The 24,306-nt window shown below is 44.7% G+C and overlaps 1 protein-coding gene and 1 long non-coding RNA gene across 4 annotated transcripts in view; one reads left to right on the top strand and one right to left on the bottom strand.

Moving 5' to 3' along the window:
* Window positions 1–2,398: 2,398 nt before the first annotated feature.
* Window positions 2,399–5,202, bottom strand: LOC135225696 (biogenesis of lysosome-related organelles complex 1 subunit 2-like). Of its 3 annotated transcripts, none has more exons than XM_064265047.1 (3): window positions 4,079–4,139; window positions 3,483–3,721; window positions 2,399–2,892 (listed from the first exon to the last, which is right to left on the bottom strand). In XM_064265047.1, exons 1-3 carry the CDS (start codon window positions 4,122–4,124, stop codon window positions 2,623–2,625), a joined length of 555 nt encoding a protein of 184 aa, XP_064121117.1. In that variant the 5' UTR covers window positions 4,125–4,139; the 3' UTR covers window positions 2,399–2,622. The 3 variants fall into 3 exon arrangements, with proteins under 3 accessions (XP_064121117.1, XP_064121119.1, XP_064121118.1); XM_064265049.1 differs by lacking the exon at window positions 4,079–4,139 and adding an exon at window positions 4,952–5,202 and having other exon boundaries at window positions 2,400–2,892; XM_064265048.1 differs by lacking the exon at window positions 4,079–4,139 and adding an exon at window positions 5,037–5,198 and having other exon boundaries at window positions 2,401–2,892.
* Window positions 5,203–7,086: 1,884 nt separating this feature from the next.
* LOC135225443 (uncharacterized) overlaps window positions 7,087–24,306 on the top strand; it is a 30,863-nt gene continuing 13,643 nt past the window's right edge. The window contains exons 1-2 of the long non-coding RNA XR_010316960.1: window positions 7,087–7,241; window positions 8,505–8,571. This is a non-coding gene — a long non-coding RNA (uncharacterized LOC135225443). The remainder of the gene's footprint in view (window positions 7,242–8,504; window positions 8,572–24,306) is intronic.

Here is a 24,306-nt window from a genome sequence, read left to right as displayed (position 1 = left end):
TTTTTGTTAATAGAACGATAGAAAGAGATACATACATATATATATATATACATACATATATACACATATATATATATATATATATATATATATATATATATATATATATATATATATATATAGTATATATATATATATATATATATATACATACATACATACACATACACATATATATATCCTTAAGGAACGAAGTTAATCAAGGAACTCTTTAAATCTTCGTGATTTCTTCATAAATCGCGGAAGAGACAGAATTCCTGTTCATCACTAGGGTTTACGGAAGAAGTAGATATTCTATCCGCCATCATACCCAAAACATCGATGAGATCTTATTAAGAAAAACTCCCAAAGCTCTTGCCTCCTCGAAGGGAAGAGCATGGAGGAAGGAGAGAGTCCGCATTGAGAGGAACTGCCTAACAAAGGAGTCTTCTGAATAATGAAAAGGGCTTCTCTTAGTATCAGAATCCTCTGACAAAAGCAACGGCCGCCTGTGCGACATCTTGCACATTTGCCAGGGGAAAGTTGTTCAAGTTAAAAATTCAAAGAGGAGTCTCGCACTGACCTCTCTCTCTAATGAAGATTTTTGAAATCTTCTGACGCCTGGCGTCTGGATCCTTGCGCCTAACGCCTAGCGTCTGGATAGTTCCGCGTGATAGAAAGGAGACTCGCTCCTGGAACGTTCCGCTTGCGTGGAAGGTCCCGTGCGCCCATAATAGATCCGAGCGCCTCTAGTCTTGTTATACGAGCCTCTTGCCAGAAAACGTTCAATGGAAGCATCCTTCTTATTGCCATTCTACTATAAGGCTCCTTAGTTAAGCGTCGTCTCTTTGAAGGCGCCTTGCGCCAAGAAAAAGTTCTGGAACGCGGCTCGCACTCAGTTGCTGGAACGCGGCTCGCGTTTATCTGTATGAAACGAGCTCGCGCTAGTCTGTTGGAACGGGCGGCTCGCGCTAGTCTGTTGGAACGCGGCTCGCTGTTGGCTGTTGGAACGCGGCTCGCGCTAGTCTGTTGGAAACGCGGCTCGCTGCTGGCTGTTGGAACGTGGTTCGGTCGCGCTAGCTTGCTGGCTGGCTCTCAGCCTCTCGCTCAGTGAGTCAGTGTTCTCTTATTCAGAGAACGAGCCAGATCGTCCGAACTTCTAACATGTACATTTCTTCTTCGTCTTTTCGGATGGAAGATGAAAGAACGAAGAACAGACGCACTTTTTAAAGGCTGCCTTGCAATGGCTATCCCTGGCAGTCTGGGACGTTTTACAGATCCTGCCGAGGGAACGCCCGATCGGTGGGGATTCTCCATAACCTCCGTAAGGCTTTCGACTTTCCTTCTCCTCTGGGCTTGTGAGTTTGGAAGAGGTCTAGGCCTGAGAGCGAGACAGAGCCGATCGAACGCACCCCCTACTAATTAGGACGCCTTTCCAATGGCGAACTTGGCAGTCTGGGACGTTCTACAGATCCTGCCGAGGGGACGCCCTGATCGGTGGGGATTCTCCATAACCTCCGTAAGGCTTTCGACTTTCCTTCTCCTCTGGGTATGTGAGCTTGGAAGAGGTCTAGCCTGGGAGCGAAACAGAGCCGAACAGAACGCACCCTCCCTGCCACTGCACTAACAGTAAAAACACTTCTTACCTTTCAATAGCTCGTATTTTGAGCTACATTCCTTTGTCTTCAAATTGCAATATGAATTTGAAGATTCTGTGAAGTAAGAAGGAGATGAGGATACCACACTACTAGTAATGTTAATGCTCTAACTGCTCGTTAGTACGAGAGCTATATAAACTTCTAAAGGAAGCGTAACTATTCTTTCCTTACATCGTCAAGAAGAAGTTAGCTCAATCAATTCTAAACATTTACTACACGTTATTATGAATAAATATTAAAATTTTCCTTCTTGCAAACTATGTGATTGTCTACCGAAAAGTTCGGTAGTTACACGTAAACCATTCTTCGAAATTTTCGAAGCCAAAGTTATCAAAACAAATTAATATGCGTATGCCGAACCAAAGATCCAGTAACTTACCCTGCAAAAGATAGCCCAGAATATCGATGGCGATGAAATCCAAAAATCAAAGTCAGGAGGAACTGCAAACGTTGTTTACGTTCCATGCGACAGAAAAAAAATATGATAGAAAACAGGAATGGTTCCTAATCCTTGCCACCCAGGGCGGCAGGACGGTAGATCACCTGACCTACCTGCAGCGTGTGCGCGAAATTTGAATTTCTGTCGGGGACGACGGAGTCTTAGCTATGTATATATGACTGAGGTAAGTTGATTGTATGAAACTTTAGGGTTTGTAACATTTCAGGTTCTAAAAAAAATTCATACACCAAGTACTTCCATGCAGAAAATACCGACTTTCCTAAAATTACGGTACAAAAAAAATATTCTGCATGCAATGTGTTTTTGATCTCAGATAATGCTAGAAAGGGTCAATACTGAAGTAGAGTTTAAGTATTATAAAAATGATCTATGTAAATATTTCAAAATATACTGAAGTGTACTTGGAATAACTACTGTCCTTATAATCTTTGGCTTCAAAACAATGCCTAGTAATTTCATAAGAGGGTTTGGAAATGACAACTGTAATGGTCATTTCAGCCTAAAATATTGAAATATAAGTTTAAATTACTTTTTCTCTAAACTTTTAAATTTTGCCTCTAACCTCTTAGAATAAGCATCAAGTTTATATGCTGCTGCTTCTAATTTTGTCACACTGTCATCAATCTGGTCAATTTGGTCAAGATATGGTTGAAGAGCAACATATTTTTCATTGAGATCTTTCAGTGCTCGACTAACGCTGCCTCCAATTTGACGCATGTCTCCATATTTAGTGATGGTGGAACGGTTCATCTGCTCCAGCAAAGTATAATCTTCTAAAACTGCTGATAATTCACCCTGAAAGTAATTATAGGAAGGAGCATAAAATCATAAACACAACAAATATCAAAATAATACAAGAAAAATACAACTTAGGTTAACAATAATTGTGGGTTCACATATTAATATGAAAGGGTTATTTTGTACCCAGTAGAATAAAACATAACGTAAAAAGTATCATTATAATTTATATATTTACACTTATTACATAGATAATTACTGAATCAACTGCAAAGAAATCTAACTATAGTGGAAATTTAATAAGGTCACTAAATCCTTTTAAAAAATTACATAGATCTACAGCCCTTGGAGGTCCAACTCATCTAACAATGAAAACTGAGGGATGCAATGATTGTAAGGATTTAATTTAATTCTGGTACTCATTAACACACCTCTGAGTTACAGAAAATTATTTAAAGCATTGTTTTAAACCAATCTAAAAAAATTTGTTGGGGAAAAATCTACAGTGTCACATATAAAATGAAATACAAAAAGTCAAGATCTCACTTCCAGAGTTACATTCTGTAAAGCAACAATTTAGCAGATTTCAGTTTTAAACTACATTCATGCTAATATTTACAATGACAATAACTAAAGACAGTGCAAACCTGTAAATAATTTGATGTGTGAGAAAACATCAAAGTTGCCAAATGGCTGAGATTGGGATCATGGGGATCAAGAGCTTCAAAGCTACTGGTGCTAGTTGATAATGTTGGACCTCTTTTTGGGGAACCAAAGTCACTCAATCGCTCGTCCTCTTCAAAGCCTCCTCTTGCAGTAACCTCTTGAGAGTCTGTATCTCCCTCTACTTTTTCTTGTGATTCCATTTTTGTATTAGGCTTATTGACTGAAATAAATCAAGGGATCATCAATGATATACAATTAATACCATGTACATTTTCAAAATAAAAAACCACTACATATTAGCTATATAATAATATATAATATGAATATTCTATGTTAATAAAAACATTGGCTATTCATTACATAAGAAAAAGTTCCTTAATCTATCAATAACAGTGATGCAGGGAGTAATCTAAAATGACACAGCTTACAAAATAACAAGGAACCCTATTTAATATCTCTGCTGACATATCATGTAAGTGTTTCAATTCCACTCTTGTACTAATAGGTATACTGTATTACCCAATTTGAGCTCATAAGTCTTCGCTATAACATTTAAGGGTTGGTGTGTTTCCCCTACCAGTATCCCAAGAATGACAACTATTCTCTCGTTGAATGCTGGCCATGGAGAGACACGCAGGTTGAATCTGAAATTTTGTGTAAACGAGAATGAAGCGTGTTGAGAGACATAACATATTGGTTTTTTCCCCAAAGAGCTCAACAATATCATACTATTATTCAAGAAACCTTAATTTCTCTGCAGTCTCTCATTTTGCCTTCTGGAATGATTGAATCTTTTGAAAATGAAAAAGTGACTGTCCCATTATGGATGCTTGTTTTTGCTATTGCTAGGCTAACTTAAGAAACTGCTGGCTATTTTAGGTTACCATGGACTAGTAAAATTTTACATGTGATCATAACAATTCAGCATTAGTATAATTAATTTTTCGTTTTTCAGGTAACTTTAAAATCTATTTCTATTACTACCAAAATGAGTCATCCACTCATTACCCAACATTTTGCAACTACAGTAAATACCAAACCCAGCAGTTCTACCTTAATTACCTAAGGAAAGATTAAAAACATTAAAGGGGGAGGGGACATTCGATTAAAATCAAACCCTTACCATACCTAGATTAGGACAGGTTAGGCTATAGAAGGCTCTGGTAGATTGTGTCCATGAAGTTACCACTCCTCGTTTTTCCACAGACTAACAGCTAGGTCATATAGGCTAGCTACCTACCCATTTTCCACCAGGAAGCGCTCCAAAATTCCTTAATGTGGGGCTAATGAGTTAGTCTAGGCTAACATTATTTCCGACCGAGATGAATAGCTTCACAATAGCTTGCAAAACGTAAAAATCTGTTGTATTAAAAAAAAAAACACAATATGAATGCTATAGTATTTCAACCTTTGTTAAGTACCTTTCCCCAAATGACACCTAGGTAGCTACCTAACTACAGTTGCGTTAGGCTGGGATGACGCCTTCTGCTGTTTTATCAAACTTTTCCTATCTTACTAAGAAAAACGCAAGCTACCTTGGTTGCCTAAGAGACGATTTTCCCCTCGATATCCAAGGGAAGATATGATAATATACGTTTGTCTTGATCTGATGAACAAAATAAAATTATTTGGTTCGTTTCTGATGTCAGTCGATCAATTTCCGAGTCATAACAGCAGCGCGAGTAGTAGTACTTGAATATCTCTTCCTCTTAAGCGGCTCCCTGATATTTTTATGTTCGCTACACAGCGCTAAATTGTCATTCTAAACTCGGTACACTACACTGGTGTCACTTGCAAAGTTATATATATATATATATATATATATATATATATATATGTGTGTATATATATATGTATATATATATATATATATATATATATATATATATATATATATATATATATATAGTGAAAATTGGAGTTTTGCTACATTTCTTATCCCTCATCTTGATATCAAATCGGACACCGTAATCCATGAGCTCATTCTGTATATTATCTTCGATCATATCAAGATTAGCGAACCCGCTATTTTCCCAAGACAATATTATACCATTTCGATATATATATATATATATATATATATATATATAATATATATATATATATATATATATAATATATATATATATATTATATATATACATATATATATATATATATATATATTATATATATATATATTTACGAGAGAGAGAGATGATCCTTATTTTCATAATTCAGATTATCCTCTACATACAGATCTTCCTAGAATATACTATCCCCAACTCATCCAAGTGCTAGATGTTCAATTAATTCTCATGGGCTTACATTATCTTTCTTGAGCTAGCATTCTGACTTATTTTTTTGTATAAAAGTCACTTTAGTATAATTTTTCTAAAAGTGTTATTACTTCACCCAACTGTGAAATGATCTTGCTAATCCTGTAGTGGAACTGTTGGCGTTCCAGAAGTTCAAACTTAGTGCAATTTTTTTTCTTTTTTTCTTTTTAAGCATGCTGGTGTGAGTATCCCTTCATAATTTGTTGGTCATTTATCTTGATTAATTTATCATGTATTTATAAAGTTTGCTTTTCTTTGTTATTTGAGTCTATTTAATCAATCAGATCCAAGGGGAATGATATAAACTAAATTCACTATTAGCAGGGAGGAAAATCCAGCAACAAAATTTTCAGGATAAAATAACTCGGATCCAGCACTAGCAGAAGTTATTTCTGTAACTTGCTTCACTAAAATTTTTTTAATTACAGCAACCTGACCAAGCTCCTGATTAAGCTTGAATCAAATGGGACTATAAAATAATACATAACATAATTATAAGGCGTAAGATCGTTGATCGATAACTCTGAAAGACAGGATTGATTTGAGATTGTATTTATCATATGCTGAACTCACTTTTAATTGTCATTCTTATCAAAATTACTTTCATTTTGAATAAAAGGAACGCTTAACTGCGGTGTCAATACTTTCTTATGCTCTGGAGTCTAGAGCCTAAGGTTCAGACTAATCACTGCGTATGTCTCTTGCAATACATCATTACGTAATTGGTAAAATAACCACGTACTCAAGTAGGGTACAACAGGTTTATGTGATCATTCAGTCTTATCGTATTTATTCAATGTGAGTGTTGGCTGTGGTACTCACTGAACGGGATTTCGTCCATGTGAAGTTGTGAACTGATATGTAATTTTTGTTGATCAAGAAAGTGAGAAGTCCCCCCCCCCCCGCCCCCCGCCCCCCGAGGTTTCGTTTCCTTATAAAAAGTATCTTTTGATTAATTTGTGGTACATGCCGTTTTGAAAATTAATTATTAAAAAAATATATTGCATATAATTTTGTATACAGACGGTATTTAAAACCTTAATGTGCAAAAGAAGTGTTTATTCTCCTCAATGCAGGATTTTCTCTCACAAAACCAATCCTCCCTCAAGTAAACACTACAACCTAGAATTATGTAAACGATCGAGACAGGCTTTCTTCACTTATATTGTCATCAGAATGGTTTTAAAACTATCCGTACTTTATCGAATAAATGACTTTCACTTAAATAATTTTAAAATGTCCATCTACTACGTTTTGTTTTGATTCTTAACGTTACATAAAACAGAAAATATTTGGGTAATCTGTAACGCTCTTTTCTGGGTTATTTACATTAGAGTCAGCTGTTGGTGTTGGGAAACGTGACGGACGGCCTTTGAACCTTTGGTGTCAATTTACTCGTCTTGCCAGCTTGTTTACTCTAAGGTTAAATGACAGGAAAGCATTTTCAAGCAGTTGCTTGGCACGCACAGTTTAAAAGATTTATTATTGTTACCAGGATGTTAATTTGGTGACTAAACCGGCATTTGCGTAGCAACAGTGAAGTGGGTTATTTTTTTCCCCCAAGGCCGACGTACGTCGCCTTGCATGTTATTGCTAGGATAGGGGTTCTGAGGCTTTTGTTTACGCGTTATTTGTAATCATTTTATTGAAATGCAAGACAATATTTTATTTACACACTTGGTCAGTAATGTTTTTCCATAAGTTAGGACTCAAACGCGCTGGATATGGAATAAAGGATGTTACCTAGCTGCAATCTGAACGCGTAGGATACCATAGACGAACTTAGTAGCTAATGGTAGGCCATTACTTTGGTACCCTTGTTCCAAACTAGCTCAGTCACCCTAACTAGGTTGGGCATAGGTAGGTAGGTAGTATTTACATAAAGCAACAGACTAGCTTCTGTAGTAGCTGGGTAGCTAGGTATACTAGTAGTAGTAGTATACCTATAACTAGTAGTACCTAGTAAACAGTTTGTTCCTGAACAAGATATGTATATACCTAAGTTACAATAAATTAGGGTATGCTAGTGTATTTTTAGCATTAGGCTAGTCATTTGGGGGTTGGTAAAGTGATACCTAACCCCTTCACTGTCAGTTTGGCAGTCTACCAACTTTATACTAGGTAGGCTAGTAGGCTACAATGCCCTATTTTCCCTTGTATAGGTAAACTTAGGCTAGCTGATGAGTTGTTATAGTTTGGCTATGCTAGATCTACCATTAAATTATAATAATGTAGGGACACCATATCAGAAAAGCACCTTGTTTTTAATTTTAAGGCTTCCCTTTTCACCTTCAAACTTGTCATCAAGACAGGCTAAAATCTGTTAGGTAATACCTAGTAATATAATATGTTAACTAGTCATCTTTTATATTAGTACAACCTCAGTTGATTATTGTCTAATGATGGGTGGATCAACCTTTGTTCTAATCTTTAGCATTTCCTGACAAAGTAGTATTCAGCTAAGCGAACATGACAGTGGCATTACTACTTAAGACCTTTTATTAAATTTAAGGAATAGTATTACATGTCTATTGGACATTGGAAATTTTGTAAGGCTTTATTTAATCATAGTTTACTTTTTTTATTATATTGTATTTAAAGTTACCTCTGCATTTATAAATGTTAGGGTATTTCAAACATTGTACTACTTACTAATCAAACCTATATCTTGTTAACAATTTTCAGATGAATTACTCGAGATTTCTTACAAGAGTTTCCAAGAACAGGCAGCCATCCCTTATTAGAGAATTAAGTAAGCATTTATATTGTTTTGTACCATACAATGCTGTTTAGATTTGTTTTTAATTATGAAAAGCTAAAATTAGAAATGGGCATTAGGGTAAATGACCGAGCGGTGACATATCAGCCACTGCTCCTGGAATGCGGCCACCTTCCTGAAAAAGTACTTGAATTCGCTGCCATGAGCATCAGTCAAGAGTTGTGCCCATCCAGGCAGCACACCAAGACCTTTACACTCTTCTCGAAGTAAGTGTTTTCTCCTACATTACGAAATAATGGTATAATTCAAACGCTTTTTTGGGAAGTGGTCGCGTTCCGAGAGAGGTGGACACTATGTTGCCGCTCGGTCATTTACCCCAGGCAGCAATAATATCAACATTTAAACCAAGCTTCATTTACTACAAGAAAGTTTTTGAATAAGCTTTTCTTCTCAGAGATTATAAAACTGCCTATTAGAAAGAGACTGGTTAGGTATATGAAAAAAAAGGGAGGAAGGCAAATTCTTCTGTAATATAGATGTATACTAGTTGTTCATATACAGAACAAACCTTTGGTCTTAATGTAAGGGAACATTCTCTAGTGCCTGCTGGAATCCGCTTAAAAATAGTACAAGGATTTTGGTGGCAACAGGAGTTTACTGAGGCAGAATGAGGAGGGCACAGCTGGCCTTCCTTAACCCATGGCAGCCTCAACACACCAGTTTCTCTTTGACTGCCTTAATAGCAGGTTGGTGCTGTTGTCCCCTCTGCTAAGAAGCCGGTTGTTTCTGTCCCTTCCTGCCCGCACTACGCCTTAATGTTCTGGTTTTTTATATTATTTTTTGTTTGTTTTGTGTTCTGTGTGATGATATGCTCTTTGTATGTTTTTTTACGTTGAGTATGCAAACCCACAAATCTAAGCTTCCCAAGCGTCAGAGAAAAGGCCCTGGGATTGGTAACAATCCTTGCATTTGTTTTCTGACTACCTTGAATTTAGATCACCATTCTACTTGTAGCAGGTGTAGATCTAACAACTTTAGCATAAGTAGCCAATAGTGTGTGTGTGTGTGTTGCTTGATCTCTTGAGCAATGGAAGAATTTTGGTAGGAAGAGGAGATATAAGAGGAAATTGGTGATGCCATCTTCAGAAGGCTTTGTGTCTCACCAAAATCTCCTCTCGTTGCTATTCTTCCCAGGAAGATTTTATTTCTTTGCATTCTTCTATTGCTTCATCCTTAGAAGATTCGAATGTGAGTTTGGGAGAACTGGTAATTGATTTGGCTACCCTGTTCTTTTGGGGGTGTAGAAGTAACCCCCCGCCCCAATGTTAGGGAGGAGGCAGCTCCCCCTTGTCCAATCTTTTTAAGAGGAGATAAGCAGAAGCTGATCGAGTGTTGGGGGTAAGTCTACTAGGGGTACCAACCCTTCCTGCCTATTGTCTCACTGCATGTCCTTATACATCCCAGTGTTATCCAGCGTGGCAGTTTCCATGTCTACTGTTTCTTTGACGTCATCTTATCTTACTAAGGCTCTTCCCTTGTCAGCCTCCAGAGTGATAGTTTCGATGACCTCATCTTAGGTGTCAAGGTCTTTCGAGGCTACCTGCTCCATTCCTTCTCCATCCATGTTGTTTCTGTCACCGGGCCTTTTACGTCTGCACCTTCTAACTCCCTCATTCAGACTATTTTTTATAGTTAAAGGTATTTTTATGAAGAAGTTCGACTGTACAGAGTTACTGGTATCTAAGAAGAGATGTTGTAGATCCCCATCCTTGTCCTTGTCTTCATCATCATCATCCTCTTCATTTTTGTCATCTGTTACGTCTATCCCCATCAGACATTGGAGGAAGAGAGATTTTGTAGTTCCTGCAGCTGTTCTTCAGTCATCCAATTAAGCCCATGGCGAAACCTGTTCTTGCTTCTTCTAGAGCTGCTACAAGCCCTCTTGCTACCTTTCGGGGGACGTGTTGCGTTCCGCTTTGTCACTGTCGAGTGTGGAAGAGGGGGCGTGGCACCCTGACATCCAGTTGTACTTGGGATCTTCCGTTTGCTCAGGGTGAGAGCTTCCCCCCCCCCACTAACCCGACTCTTGCCTCCTCAGGTATGCCTGCCGCTGTGGGTGGCGATCTCGAGCAGGTCTGGTACTCGCTTGGACTCCCAGGCACACCGAGCATTCAGGGGCTGCTGTGTCACCCGGCGGCTCAGGGTCCCAGGCCGGTGACACATGGACCAGAGACGGTCGACAACGACAACGGTGTCGACGCCTGGGTATACCGCTCCTCCCCACCTGGTCTACACCCAGCACGTGGCGATGGTGTCCCCTACAGCTGCGATCCAGGCCCCGCTGCCATGCTTGCCGAGGAAGGAGATGACCCTGCCGCCTGTTTTTGCTACCCTCGCCCCAGCCCCTGACTTTCGGTGCCCCAAGAGTTCCCCGCTCGACCTGCCGCCAGTTCCAATTGTCGCTGCCCAGGTTCCAGTTCTTGCCGTTGTCGCTCCAGCCTGTGGTGCCCCAGCTTCGTCCTGGATGGAGTGACCTGACGGTGGTCCTGAGGAAGCTGACGAAGAAGAAGAGGAAGGTGTAGTCGTCTTCGTCGTCGTCTGCAGCCGCCTCTTCCCCTTCGACTTCCAAGGCTATCACAGCCGAGGAAGAAGGTTGCCTTCTCCCCCCCCCCACCAAGAAGTCTCGCTCAGAGACCTCTAAGGGTCTGTCCCACTCCGGTGGGACAGTTGGGGCTTCCGCTGGTCCTCCTGTTCCTTCGGGAACAGGGCCCGTCCCTCCTTCCGCAAGGAAGAAGAAGACAGGGACCGGAGGGGTATCGACTACCACCAGTACCTCTTCTCCTGGCGCCAGAGGCTCTGCCTTGGCACCGGGAACCATCTCAGCCCCTCGTTTGCGAGGGGTACCGAGTGTACGGTTACCCACGGGTGACCGTGCAGCCAGGGTCCAGGCAGCTGAGCCTGCTCACTGCCAGGACCCAGGCACGGAGTGAAAGCCTGGTGGCAGTCGCTCGCATGGCGATCCCCGGTTCCCAGGGTTGACGCGACGGTCCCACCGGACTGTACGCAGGCTGAGGCGAGGAAGAGGTCCCCCCGGTCACCAGGACCAGCCTCGGCTGGACCAGGTACCGTGACGCGCCGTGAGGACGGGCCATGCTCCCACCGTGATAGTGGACTCTACCGGTCTCCTGACCGTCGCTACCGTTCTCGGTCCAGCAGTTCTCCCCAGGGAGACTGCGTGACTAGGCCTGCAGCTCGATCGTCACTGCAGGTTGGCGATCACCTGCAGCCCCCCCAGCACACCGGCTCTGCTAGTAGGCAGTGGGGGGGAGCGTCAGGTCTACCTCTCCTATCCCTTCAACCTCCTTGGGCTACACTGGGAGGAGTGAGGCGATCAGAAGTGACCGCGAGAAGTGCACTTCTCATGGTTTCACCGCGAGGGCCTACGAACCTGGCACGGTCTTGGGACTGACCAGATCGTACGCCCAAGAGGTTGGAGGAGACCAAGAGGGGCCTGCCGTGGTTCCTCCTGTGGAAGGAGGAGGATCTCGAGATGGGTTCTCCCTGGATGGACTTGATGGTCCATTGCCACAGGAAGTGATCACTCCCGAGATCCAGAGGTCGTTTGCGGAGGTCATTGCGCTGATTCGTCAGCACAACGACCTTGGGGAAGGACCGGTGCTCCCTCCATCCGAGCTTTCATCGAGGCTGGAGTCGTTCTGGGTGCCCAAGAGGGAATCCAGGATGACGGTGGGTCTGCCCCGATCAGCCTTGGCCGACGATGTATTGGGCCAGGTAAACTCTCTTGTCTCCGGACAGGATGGATCGCTTAGGTCTGGCAGGTCGGCCAAGCTGCTTCCCCCTCCTCTAGCACAATAGAGGCGGTTCTACGTGCCATCGGAGGACTCGCTGCCACCCAAACAGGTTAACCCGGAGCTAGCTAGGCTAACACCGGGGGTGTCTCTTCAACACCTGCTGGCCGAGAACCTCTGGTTCTCGCAGCAAGAGGCACTGGCTTTGGAAACGACTGCCATGGCAGCCTTCCAAGCAGTCTCCTGGCTGGACCTGTGGTCCCTCACAGTGTCCAGGGTCGCGGCCTCCTCGGGAAACATCACTCCCGAAGGAGACCCGGCTTTCGGGAGATTGTGTCAGTCTGGAGGTAGGGCTATCTCCTACCTGGCCCACCAGACGGCCAACCTGTGGGCCAACGTGGTTCTGAGATGTTGGGACACAGTCCTCACTCGAGTGAACAGGTCGGTAGGGCGTGAGGCAGTGTTGGGTCTGAGGAACGGACCGTTGCTGGGTTCACCAGGCAGTCTCGAAGGCGACTGGGGAGCCTCGAGCCACTGCGGCCAAGCCTCGGAGCTTGGCAAGCGATTCCTCTGCGGCTAAGACGACTTCCTCATCGAGGCCAAGTGGAAAGACCCAGCCTTTGACTTTTGCTATAAGGAATGACCGTCAGCCCTCCTCCCAGTCCTCTTTTTCCCGAGGAGGATCCGGGAAGAAGAAGGGAAAACACTAGGGACGGCATTCCCCCTCACCTGCTGCCGGAAGTGGGGGGTTGCCTGGCAAGCCATTGGGCAACTTGGCAGTGCTGTGGAGCTGAGACCTGGATAGTTGATGTCCTTTGGGAGGGATATGTACTACCCTTCGAGCCGCGGCCACCCCTCACCTCCAACTCGGTCCATCTGCAGATGTACGTTCCCGGTTCTGCCAGGGAAATAGCACTTAGGGAAGAGGTAGATGTCATGCTGGTGAAGTCATCGGGGGGCTAGCGCCTGGTGATAGATCTCTCTCCCTTGAACCGATTCGTTCGCCAGACTCGGTTCACGATGGAAACGACATGCTCCGTGCTCGATTCCGTCAGGGAGAATGACTTCATGCTTTCTGTGGACTTGAAGGATGCGTACGTATTTCCAGATACCCATCCACCAGTCCTCCAGGAAGTACCTCCACTTCATCCTCGACGGGATGGTGTACCAATTCAGGGCACTTTACTTCGGTCTCTCAACCGCCCCACAGGTGTTCATGCGAGTGTTCACACTGGTGCCTGCTTAGGCCCATTCGGTAGGGATACATCTTCTGAGGTATCTTGATGATTGGCTAGTCCTGGCGAGCTCCTGCTTGCAGTTGCTACAGGACAGGGATCGACTCCTCGAGTTCTGCCGCGATCTCGGGATCATGGTGAACCTTGAGAAGTCAGATCTCGAGCCCAAGCAGAGGATGAAGTACCTGGGCATTCTGATCAACTCGGTAGCAGGGCAAGTCTTCCCCGCAGACTCGCGGATCAGCAGGTTCAGGGAGGCAGCCGGACAGTTCCTGTCTCGACAGGAGCAGCCAGCTCAGCAGTGGCAGGTTGTGATTGGTCACCTGTTGTCTCTCGAGAAGTTAGTCCCTCACGGGCGTCTTCACCTGTGGTCTCTTCAGTGGAGACTAAAGGATTGTTGGTCACAGGCAAGAGACCCGCCGTACCTCTCCGTCCCTCTCACGGAGGAGGTGAGGCAGGACCTAGCCTGGTGGCTGGATGACAGGAACCTCGTAAGAGGAGTGCCTCTCCGCACTAGCCCCCCGGAGATGCTGCTGTTCTCAGACACGTTGAACGAGGGATGGGGCGCACACCTGGAGGAGTTGCTGGCTGCAGGTGTGTGGGATCATCACGATAAGCACCTTCACATCAACGTCCTGGAGCTCAAGGCAGCGTTCCTTGCTTTCCAAGAGTTCCAGGAACGAGTGATGGGACACTCAGTGGTCTTGATGAGCAACAACACCACGTTAGTGGCATACGTCAACAAACGGGGGCCTAGTGTCCCTCCCATTGCACCAGTTGATAATGCAGGTGCACGAGTGGGCTGTAGCTCACTCCTAGAGCTGTCAGCCAGATACATTCCAGGCAAGAGGAGCGTAGTGGCAGACAAACTCGGCTGGAAAGGCTCTTCGACCTGTGGGGGTGTCCAGTCGTGGATCTGTTCGCCACCCGGCACAACAGGAAACTTGAGGTTTTCTTCTCAGTTGTGCCGGACCCATGGACAGCTGCAGAGGACGCTCTTCAACACCCGTGGGACAACCTCTTCGTCTACGCCTTTCCCCCGTTCTGTCTGATTCGCAAGGTGATCAGCAGGGTGCTGGTCACCGCGAATCTTCGGATGATTCTGGTGGCACCCAATTGGCCTCAGGCCGTTTGGTATCTGGACCTGCTGGGTCTTCTCGCCGAGGCACTGAGAGAGATTCCCCTCTGGCACAACCTCTTGTGCCAACCACACATGGAACGGTACCACCAAGCGGTTCGGTCCCTGTCTCTTCACGGCTGGCTGTTATCCACCATCTCTTGCGAATGAGAGGCTTTTCTCGCCGAGCAGCAACAGAGATGGCTGGGTACCTCAGACATTCCTCTGCAGCTGTGTACCAGGGGAAGTGGTCCGTCTTCTGTGGTTGGTGTCGTGGATGAGGTCTCTCTCCACTTAGAGCACTCTTCAGCAGGTAGCGGATTTCCTCATCTTCCTTCGCCGAGAGAAGCTCCTCTCTGTCTCCACAGTTAAAGGCTACAGAGCCGCCCTGGCCCTAGTCCTTAAGCTGCGGGGAGTGGACATTTCCACCTCCATGGAAATCGCCCTCCTGATGAAGAGCTTCAAGAGGTCTTGCCCACTCAGGGAACTCAAGCCCCTGGGGTGGGACGTGACTCTCGTCCTTAGGAGTTTGACTTGAAGACCCTTCGAGCCACTCCGAGAGTCGTCAGACAGGGATCTGACCCTCAAGACTGTCTTTCTGCTGGCCCTGGCACCGGCGAAGAGAGTAGGGGAGCTACATGGTCTTTCCTTCGATGTAAAGCACACGAGAGGATGGGGATCGGTAACGCTCGATTTCGTCCCGGAGTCATTCACAATCCCCTCCCTGAAGGACTTCACCAACAATGATGCGGATGAGGTGCTGCTTTGTCCTGTGAGGGCACTACGGTGCTATCTGAGGAGAACTCGCCACCGCAGGCCTGAGTGTCGACGCCTCTTCGTTAGCACCGGGGTTACCAAGAAGGAAGTGTCCAAGAACACTTTTTCTTTCTGGCTTCGTGAGGTTATCAGGAAGGCGTACGCTTCGGATAGGAGTGACGACACCAGTACCCTTCGTCCGAGAGCCCACGAAGTCAGGGGTATTGGTCCAACCCTTGCGTTCTGCAAGAACTTCTCCGTGGCACAGATGTTGAAGGCAGGGGTTTGGGCCAACCAGACCACCTTCACATCTTTCTACCTTCGGGATATCACCCACAGGTCCTTGGACACTTTTTCTTTGGGACCCGTGGTGGCTGCTCAACAAGTTGTGTAGCTCACCCAGCTCCCTCGCCGGACAAGATAGTATTGCATCCTTGTGAGACTGCGTGAATGGAAGAGTGAATGAGAGTGTGACTGGCTTCTCTTCCTCCTCTTTTCTCTCCTCTACCTGTGGGCAGAGGGCTGCGGTCGTCACTACGCTGGACAGGAGGCCGATGCAGGTAAGCTACGCGACTGAGCTCCATCCTATCTCAACTAGTTCTTGCTTGCTATTCATAAGAGGCACGCTTGCCTCCCTCTTATGAATTTGGTCAAGAGGTCTGACCACTGATCCTGCGGTACACACCCCGATCAGTTGGGCAGAGGCTAGGGATCCCTTCCTCTGCTCTTAGACCAGGGAGGGAACCAAGGTCGGACGAACACCAGTCTGTTCATAAGACTCAGATTCCACCCACCAATAAGTGAGTCTTCCATATGTTAAAGGACCGAGGGTTTGTATTACGTGTTGGAACAAATCACAGTTTGTCGTAAATTGTATTTTTCCTAACTATACAAACCTGAGGTCCTTTACACATAGACCCACCTCATGCCACCCTTAACTCTGTTCCTGGGCCTAAAGCAAAGTGAATGTTTACCTCCCAGTCGGGCGGGACTCCCGACTATCGGACAAGCAGTTAACTACCAAACCACCTTGTTCAAAAGCTTACGACCGGTTCCAGCTGCGCTGAAGTACATTCCATATGTTAAAGGACCTCAGGCTTGTATAGTTAGGAAAAATACAATTACAACAAATTGTGATTTTTACTGTACCTCCATTCGTATTCTTTCTTCCATCTTACCTCTCAGCTTTCCTTTCATCGCTGAGTGACCTCGTAGGTTCCAGCACTTGGCCTTCAGCCTAAATAGCATATTCGATTCTATTTTATCAGGTTTGCCACAACAGTGGGGGAAGGGCAGTCAGGATGGATTTAGAAATTATCAAAAGCTGAGAAGGAAAAGATTAGGTAAAGAATAAGGAGCTTTCCTGATAATCCACCAAGCAACTTATGCTTTCTCCTCAGCCTGTCCTACACTTAAAAATTTCTCCTCAGCCTGTCCTACACTTCAAAATTTCTCCTCAGCCTGTCCTACACTTCAAAATTTCTCCTCAGCCTGTCCTACACTTCAAAATTTCTCCTCAGCCTGTCCTACACTTTGAAAAAAGAGGAACGTGAACAGAAATGAGGAAAAATAGCTGATTGAACCCTCCAGTAAGGGAACTCAAACCTAAAACCGAGGCCATGGTCCAATGGCTATGGCACAGTCCAAGGTCGGAAAACAATGCATTTTAAGTTAACCTTCCCCTCCAAGAAAGGTGCTTACCAGAGGCTAAAAGGGTCCCCCGTCCCTCCCTCCCACTTGTTGGATTTTGGAGTGTCCTAGATGAGTTCCCTACCAATACTTAAGAGTCTTTTATCCTAACTCATGTAGGCAGTTATGTTACACCCTGAAGCCACGGGTTTTGTTCTTTTCATAGCCATTCAGGAAACTTATTGGTTCGTAGGTAAGAGGGTTGGTGTCTGGCAGTACCAGACTACCCATATCTCGTTTTACCCAAAAAATATCACCCACAAGTCCTTGGACCTTTATTCAGACCTGTGGTGGCTGCACACCAGATTGTATAGTCTCCAAGCTCTCTTAAAAAAAATAATTTCATACAATCAACTTACCTGTCAGATATATACATAGCTAAGACTCCGTCGTCCCCGACAGAAATTCAAATTTCGCGGCATACGCTGCAGGTAGGTCAGGTGATCTACTGTCCTGCCCTGGGTGGCAGGATTAGGAACCATTCCTGTTTTCTATTCATATTTTTTCTGTCGCTTGGAATGTAAACAACGTTTGCAGTTCCTCCTGACTTGATTTTTGGATTTCATCGCCATCGATCTTCTGGGCTATCTTTTGCAGGGAAGTACTGGATCTTTGGTTCGGCATACGCATATTAATTTGTTTTAATAACTTTGGCTTCGAAAATCTCGAAGAATTGTTTACGTGTAACTACCGAACTTTTCGGTAGACACTCACATAGTTTGCAAGAAGGAAAATTTTAATATTTATTCATAATAACGTGTAGTAAATGTTAGAATTGATTGAGCTAACTTCCTTCTTGAGGAAGTAAGGAATAGAATAGTTACGCTTCCTTTAGAAGTTTTTATAGCTCTCGTACTAACGAGCAGTTAGAGCATTAAACAATACTAGTAGTGTTGTATCCTCATCTCCTTCTTACTTCACAGAATCTTCAAATTCATATTGCAATTTGAAGACAAGGAATGTAGCTCAAAATACGAGCTATTGAAAGGTAAGAAGTGATTTTAGTGTTAGTGCAGTGGAGGGTGCGTTCTGATCGGCTCTGTTTCGCTCCCAGGCCTAGACCTCTTCCAAGCTCACATACCCAGAGGAAAAGGAAAGTCGAAAGCCTTACGGAGGTTATGGAGAATCCCCACTGATCAGGCGTCCCCTCGGCAGGATCTGTAGAACGTCCCAGACTGCCAAGTTCGCCATTGGAAAGGCGTCCTAATTAGTAGAGGGGTGCGTTCGATCGGCTCTGTCTCGCTCTCAGGCCTAGAACCTCTTCCAAACTCACAAGCCCAGAGGAGAAGGAAAGTCGAAAGCCTTACGGAGGTTATGGAGAATCCCCACCGATCAGGCGTTTCCTCGGCAGGATCTGTAAAACGTCCCAGACTGCCAGGGATAGCCATTGGAAAGGCATCCTTTAAAAAGTGCGTTCTCTTCTTTCATTCTTCATCTACATCCGAAAAGACGAAGAATGTACATGTTTGGAGTTCGGACGATCTGGCTCGCTCTCTGAAAACTAAGAGAACACTGACTCACTGAGCGAGAGGCTGAGAGCCAGCCAGCAAGCTAGCGCGAGCCACGTTCCAACAGCCAGCAGCGAGCCGCGTTCCAACAGACTAGCGCGAGCCGCGTTCCAACAGACTAGCGCGAGCCTCGTTCATACAGATAAACGCGAGCCGCGTTCCAGCAACTGAGTGTGTTCCAGAACTTTTTTCTTGGCGCAAGGCGCCTTCAAAGAGAAAACAGACGGCTAGACTGAGGAGCCTTATAGTAGAGTGGCAATCAGAAGGATGCTTCCATTGAATGTTTACTGGCAAGAGGCTCGTATAACAAGACTAGAGGCGCTCGGATCTATCAGGGCGCACGGGACCTTCCACGCAAGCGGAACGTTCCAGGAGCGAGTCTCCTTTCTAGCGTGCGGAACATTCCAGGCGCGCGGAACTATCCAGACGCCAGGCGCTAGGCGCAAGGATCCAGACGCCAGGCGTCAGAAGATTCCAAAATCTTCATTTGAGAGAGAGGTCAGTCGCGAGACTCCTCTTTGAGTTTTTTTAACTTGAGTAACTTTCCCCTGGCAAATCTGCAAGATGTCGCACAGGCGGCCGTTGCTTTTGTCAGAAGGATTCTGATACTAAGAGAAGCCCCTTTTCATTATTCAGAAGACTCCTGTGGTTAGGCCAGTTCCTCTCAATGCGGACTCTCTCCTTCATACATGCTCTTCCCTCGTTTTGAGGAGGCAAGAGCTTTGGGAGTTTTTCTTAATAAGAATCTCATCGACGTTTGGGTATGATGGCGGATAGGAAATATCTACTTCCTTCCGTAAACCCACCCCTAGTGATGAACAGGAATTCTGTCTCTTCCGCGATTTATGAGGAAATCACGAAGATTTAAAGAGTTCCTGGATTAACTTCCTTCCTTAAGGATATATATATACTCTTTCTATCGTTCTATTAACGAAAGAACGAGATAGGAGAAGGTAGTAAGTTTCTGCTGTATGAGAATACGATACGGTCAAATCATAAACACATTTTTGTATACCGTTAGTTCTTCTTTTTCTGTGCAACTCAATTACCAGTATCCTTCTACGACTTTCCTAGGAAGGACTACGCTTAAAGGGATTGTTAAGACAACACCTACTTAGCTTCTAGATTTATCGAAGTCTTGTTTCGCTTAAATATGCTTTAATAAGATCTTCCTGAAGTTCGATAATAATTTTATAAAATTCCTTTAATTAAATGGAGTAGCTGGCAACTCTGGAAGAGTAAGCCAGACGGCTAACGGGGACTGCTTTCGCTGAGAGCCTGAGACCAACGCAGTATGCCAGTTACTGTCAGTACCATGTAGGTGTCAGTCATGAGCGGTCGGGTGTATCTCTCTCTCCTGCGGGATGGAATAACTATCCGTATCTCTCCCCTATAATCGCGGTCTTAACCTCGGATTGAGGGGATAGTTAATCTAACATAAATAAAATATTGTATGCCTTTTGCTAAGAAGCTTTCAATAAGAGAAATAGTACAACCTTTCAATGCTGTTTACCGTAGGTAACATTATTAAAGGATTCTATCGCAGCAGAACATTATATTATGTAATGCTCTCAGGCTTACGAAAGCATAGCTTATTAGAGTACCTGCTCAGAAGAAGATGGATGAGTCGGATGGGAAACATTCTCTTTGGGGCAGAACTTGTTTCCCTGAATGGACTATACTACGTATATAAAGCTTTTTCCTACTAAGAACGGAATTAACATGTGAAAGGATGTCGGGTACCATAAAGGCACAGGTGTTCTGGCACATAACATAAAAAGAATTAGAAGGAAGCGCCAGTCTGGCGCAATGCGCCAGAAGTGCCAGCCTGGCGCAATGCTCCAGAAGCACCAGCCTGGCGCAAATTTGTGCCAGAAGCGCCAGCCTGGCGCAAATTTGCGCCAGAAGCGCCAGCCTGGCACAGTGAGCCAAGAGCACCATCCAAGATTTTCTCGTTTTAGCGAGTTATTAACCTAAGAGTCCAGTAGCCTCTCGGACACCAGGCTTGGTAACGGCAAGATTCGTTCCTGATTTCGTTACCCATTTAATCACTTAGGCCAATTCCATGACTCTCATATCGCAAAAGAGCATCGAGAATCTCTTTTTCGCTCCTATTCGCGTTAACAAAGAGATCCTTCTCGATCGACGATAATAACTGTTAACATGTTTAACATTTATTGGAAAGAGTTGTGAGAACCTGCGGAAAGTCTTCTTCATAGATCTCTCAGTAAGGTAGAAGACGAACAGGCTTCCTATAGACTGCTTCCTTTTCCTCGAACCAAAAGAGGTAGCAATATACGCCATCTTTATTTTTTTTTTAGAAAGGGGAATAAACTTTAGTCTTTTTTTCCCCTAAATATAAATATTTGTAGAATTTAAGATAAAGGGCGTCAAAGAAAGAGAAGATAATATTTTATGCCTTCATTTTGGCCTTAGAGAGGTTGGATTCACAGAGGTACGTTCTTCTCACAGCATGTTTTGGAAGTCTTTTCCAAGACAGTCTGAATATTCTATCAGCATCTATTATAATGGACCTTAACAACCTCTCCACTCTGAGTCTGTCTGCGTGCAGACTGACCAGAAGTGGACATGAATGAGAGGATTTTTCAAGGTAAATGACAATAGTCATGGACAAGATATAGAATTGCTGCAGATTGTGCTAGGGGAGGGAATGAGGAAACTGTCCTCTTCCGATACCTCTGTGAACCACATAGCGGTTTTTTCTTCCCTTTCAGAGGGAAGAATCACCTTTGTATATATCTGTATCAAAGAACGCAGTAAAAGCTATACTCTGTCTCTATAAAGGATTGGAGATAGCAGAGGATTAAGATCTTCGGGATCTTATACGATACCTCAATATGACAAAAGTAGGATATCATGCACTTCTAATGGGATCTTTTTTGTGGCCACAGATTCTATGTTACCAAACAAGATGGAAACTGCTCCTCATCAAACTACTTTGAGAAATTTTTATGAGGGAATTCTTTGTTTCTCTTGGTCCCAAACGATCAGAAGACAAGTGAATTTTTTTTGTGAGCATTGGAATCTCGCATCAGATTCTATGGAGATTAGGCAAGGGCGGGTTCTTGCCAGCATAGTATGTCTGGCAAAAAAAGAACTAAAACCCCCTATTCCTGATTCAATGTTTTCAGATAGAGGTTTCGTTGTCCAGGCAGGCTACTTACGTTTTCATCTACAGTAGAATGGTTAAAACGTTTGCCTACAGAGTCTTTGGAATGCGATGACGGCTCGAAATGCTTCCCAGAAGGTGTTCAGAGGGATACAATAAGGAGCTAGAAATCAGGAGTACTCCCAATTTCAGCTCGGAGTCTCCTTCGACTTCCAAGCTTCTTCCCTTCCTTCGGACAAGGATAGGGAAGATTCTGCAACGAGAAGCCTCTTCAACAGGTAAGAAGAGATCTCGTGAGCAAGGGAAGTACTCAAGAAGGATCCTCCTCGGAGGAAGACTTATCTCTCATACTGTTAGATATCCTATCGTATACTGGATGTAGCTGACTACAATCACCTCCCCTTGCCGGAGAGGCCAAAGCTCAAAGTGGAAGAATTTCTTCCACCCTTCTCCAGTCTTGTGATTTACTATTGTGGATGTTCAGGACTTTCGGACAATGTAGCGCCAACCAGGAGCCTTATGCTAAAAACAGGACGTAAAAAACGCCAGAGGCAGACAGCCCCAAGAACACTGTCATTGTCTGATGAGGAGAAAGACCGGGCCTACAACCTGACACAGATGCGCTAGATGTGAACATATAGGACAGATAAGAGTGTCCGATGTGGACATTGCCAGACATCCTCGAGACTACCAAGCTCGAAGCTCCGGCAAGTGGGGAGGAGCCAACCAGGCGCGAGGCGCCAGGCAGGCGCGAGGTACCAGCCAGCCGCGAAGCTCCAGGCAGGCGCAAGGTGCCAGCCAGGCGCGAGGTGCCAGGCAGGCACAAAGCGCCAACCGGGCGCGAGACGCCAGCCAGGCGCGAGCAGCCAGCCAGGCTCTAGGCGCGAATCTCCAGCTAAGGCGCGAGGCGTCAACCAGATGCGAGGCGCCAGTCAAGCGAAAGGTACCAGACAAGCGCTAGGTGCCAACCAAGAGCGAAGCACCAGCCAGGCGCGAGGTTCCTGCCAGGCTTCAGGCTTCAGTCGGGAGAGATCCATTTCAAGAAAGCCCTGGTCTTCTTTGAAACATGGAGATCTCCTAAGCACTTCATAAGTGACTTGATTCCTTCAAACAGCTGAGAATTAAAAGCGCAGGAAGTGCGTGCTTTTGCAAATTCTTGTTCTTTACATAACAATATGTCATATAAGACATTTTCATACATTCAACTTACCTGTCAGATATATACATAGCTATCGACTCCGTCGTCCCCGACAGAAATTCAAATTTCGCGGCACTCGCTACAGGTAGGTCAGGTGATCTACCGCCCTGCTCTGGGTGGCAGGACTAGGAACCATTCCCGTTTTCTAATCAGATTCTCTCTGTTGCCGGTAGTATCAACATTGTTGTTACTTCCTCCTGACTGGAATTCTTTTTTCACAACGCTTTTGATCATCTTTCGACTGATTTTTGGTGACGTACTTGGATCGTTGTTTGGCATTCGCTATCGTGGACTGTTTTTTGGACTTCGCTTTGGATTTTCGTGAATATATCTGATTCTAGTGTTAGCTTCAGAGTGTGTGTGAATGAGGGCTGTAAGGTGAGGATTCCGAAAGCTTCGGTAGATCCTCACACTACATGCAGTGGTTGTAGAAAAGTTGAATGCTCAATTGAGAATACGTGTAACGAGTGTGAGAGATTGAGTGCGCAAGAATGGAAGAATCTGACTTCTTACTTGAGAAGTTAGAGAAAAGATAGAGAGAGGAAGGCGGCTTACAAAAGCCCGGAAATGTCTAGTAGTTCTGTAGCTTCTTTTTTTCTTCTCATATTATGCCCATTCTATTTCAGCCCATTCACAGTTAATCCCTCTGAATTCCGCCTCAGAAATAGCGGAACTCAGAGCTTCCCTTCAAAAAAATGCAAGAAAAAAATGGAAGCATTGGAAGGTAAGAGACGGAATGTGGTTTCTCGAAGTGAATGTGGTTTCTCGAGTGATGTTAGTGTCCCCAGTGTAGTGGAGGGGGCGTCTGGTCGTCTCTGCGACGCTCCCAGGCCTAGACCTCTTCCAAGCTCCTGGCCCAGAGGAGAAGGAAAGTCGAAAGCCTTACGGGGGTCGTGGAGAATCCCCAACGATCAGGCGTTCCTTCGGCAGAATCTTATACATCTCAGACTGCCAGGGACAGCTATAGGAAAAGCGTCCTTCGTGAGTGCTTTTCATCATCTAGTTCGCCTTCTCCGAGAAGAGGATGGAAGGAATCGAAGCTTTCACGTCCGCTGAAAAGGAATTGGAAAGAACCTGAGCTCAATTCTAGCCCCCGAGCGCTTCTCTGAAGAGGATGCGCCTTCGGTAATCAAGAAAGCTAGAAAGGAGTTAGATCCCTTGGAAGGGGAAAAGACTTTCTCGAGCGCCTTCCAGATCTCCGTCTCCTGATTCGAATGAGCCTTCGACCAGGAAAATTTTGATGAATGTACAGGAGCAAATAGCGTCTTTGGTAGGAGTACTTTCTAAAGAGCCTACTCGTAAAAAGGATGACAAGCTTCCGATTAA

The sequence above is a fragment of the Macrobrachium nipponense genome, chromosome 13 (genome assembly GCF_015104395.2).
Source record: "Macrobrachium nipponense isolate FS-2020 chromosome 13, ASM1510439v2, whole genome shotgun sequence".
NCBI lineage: Eukaryota > Metazoa > Arthropoda > Malacostraca > Decapoda > Palaemonidae > Macrobrachium > Macrobrachium nipponense.
The sequence above is the reverse complement of the archived record's forward strand: the minus strand, read 5'-3'. Positions and strand labels throughout refer to the sequence as shown.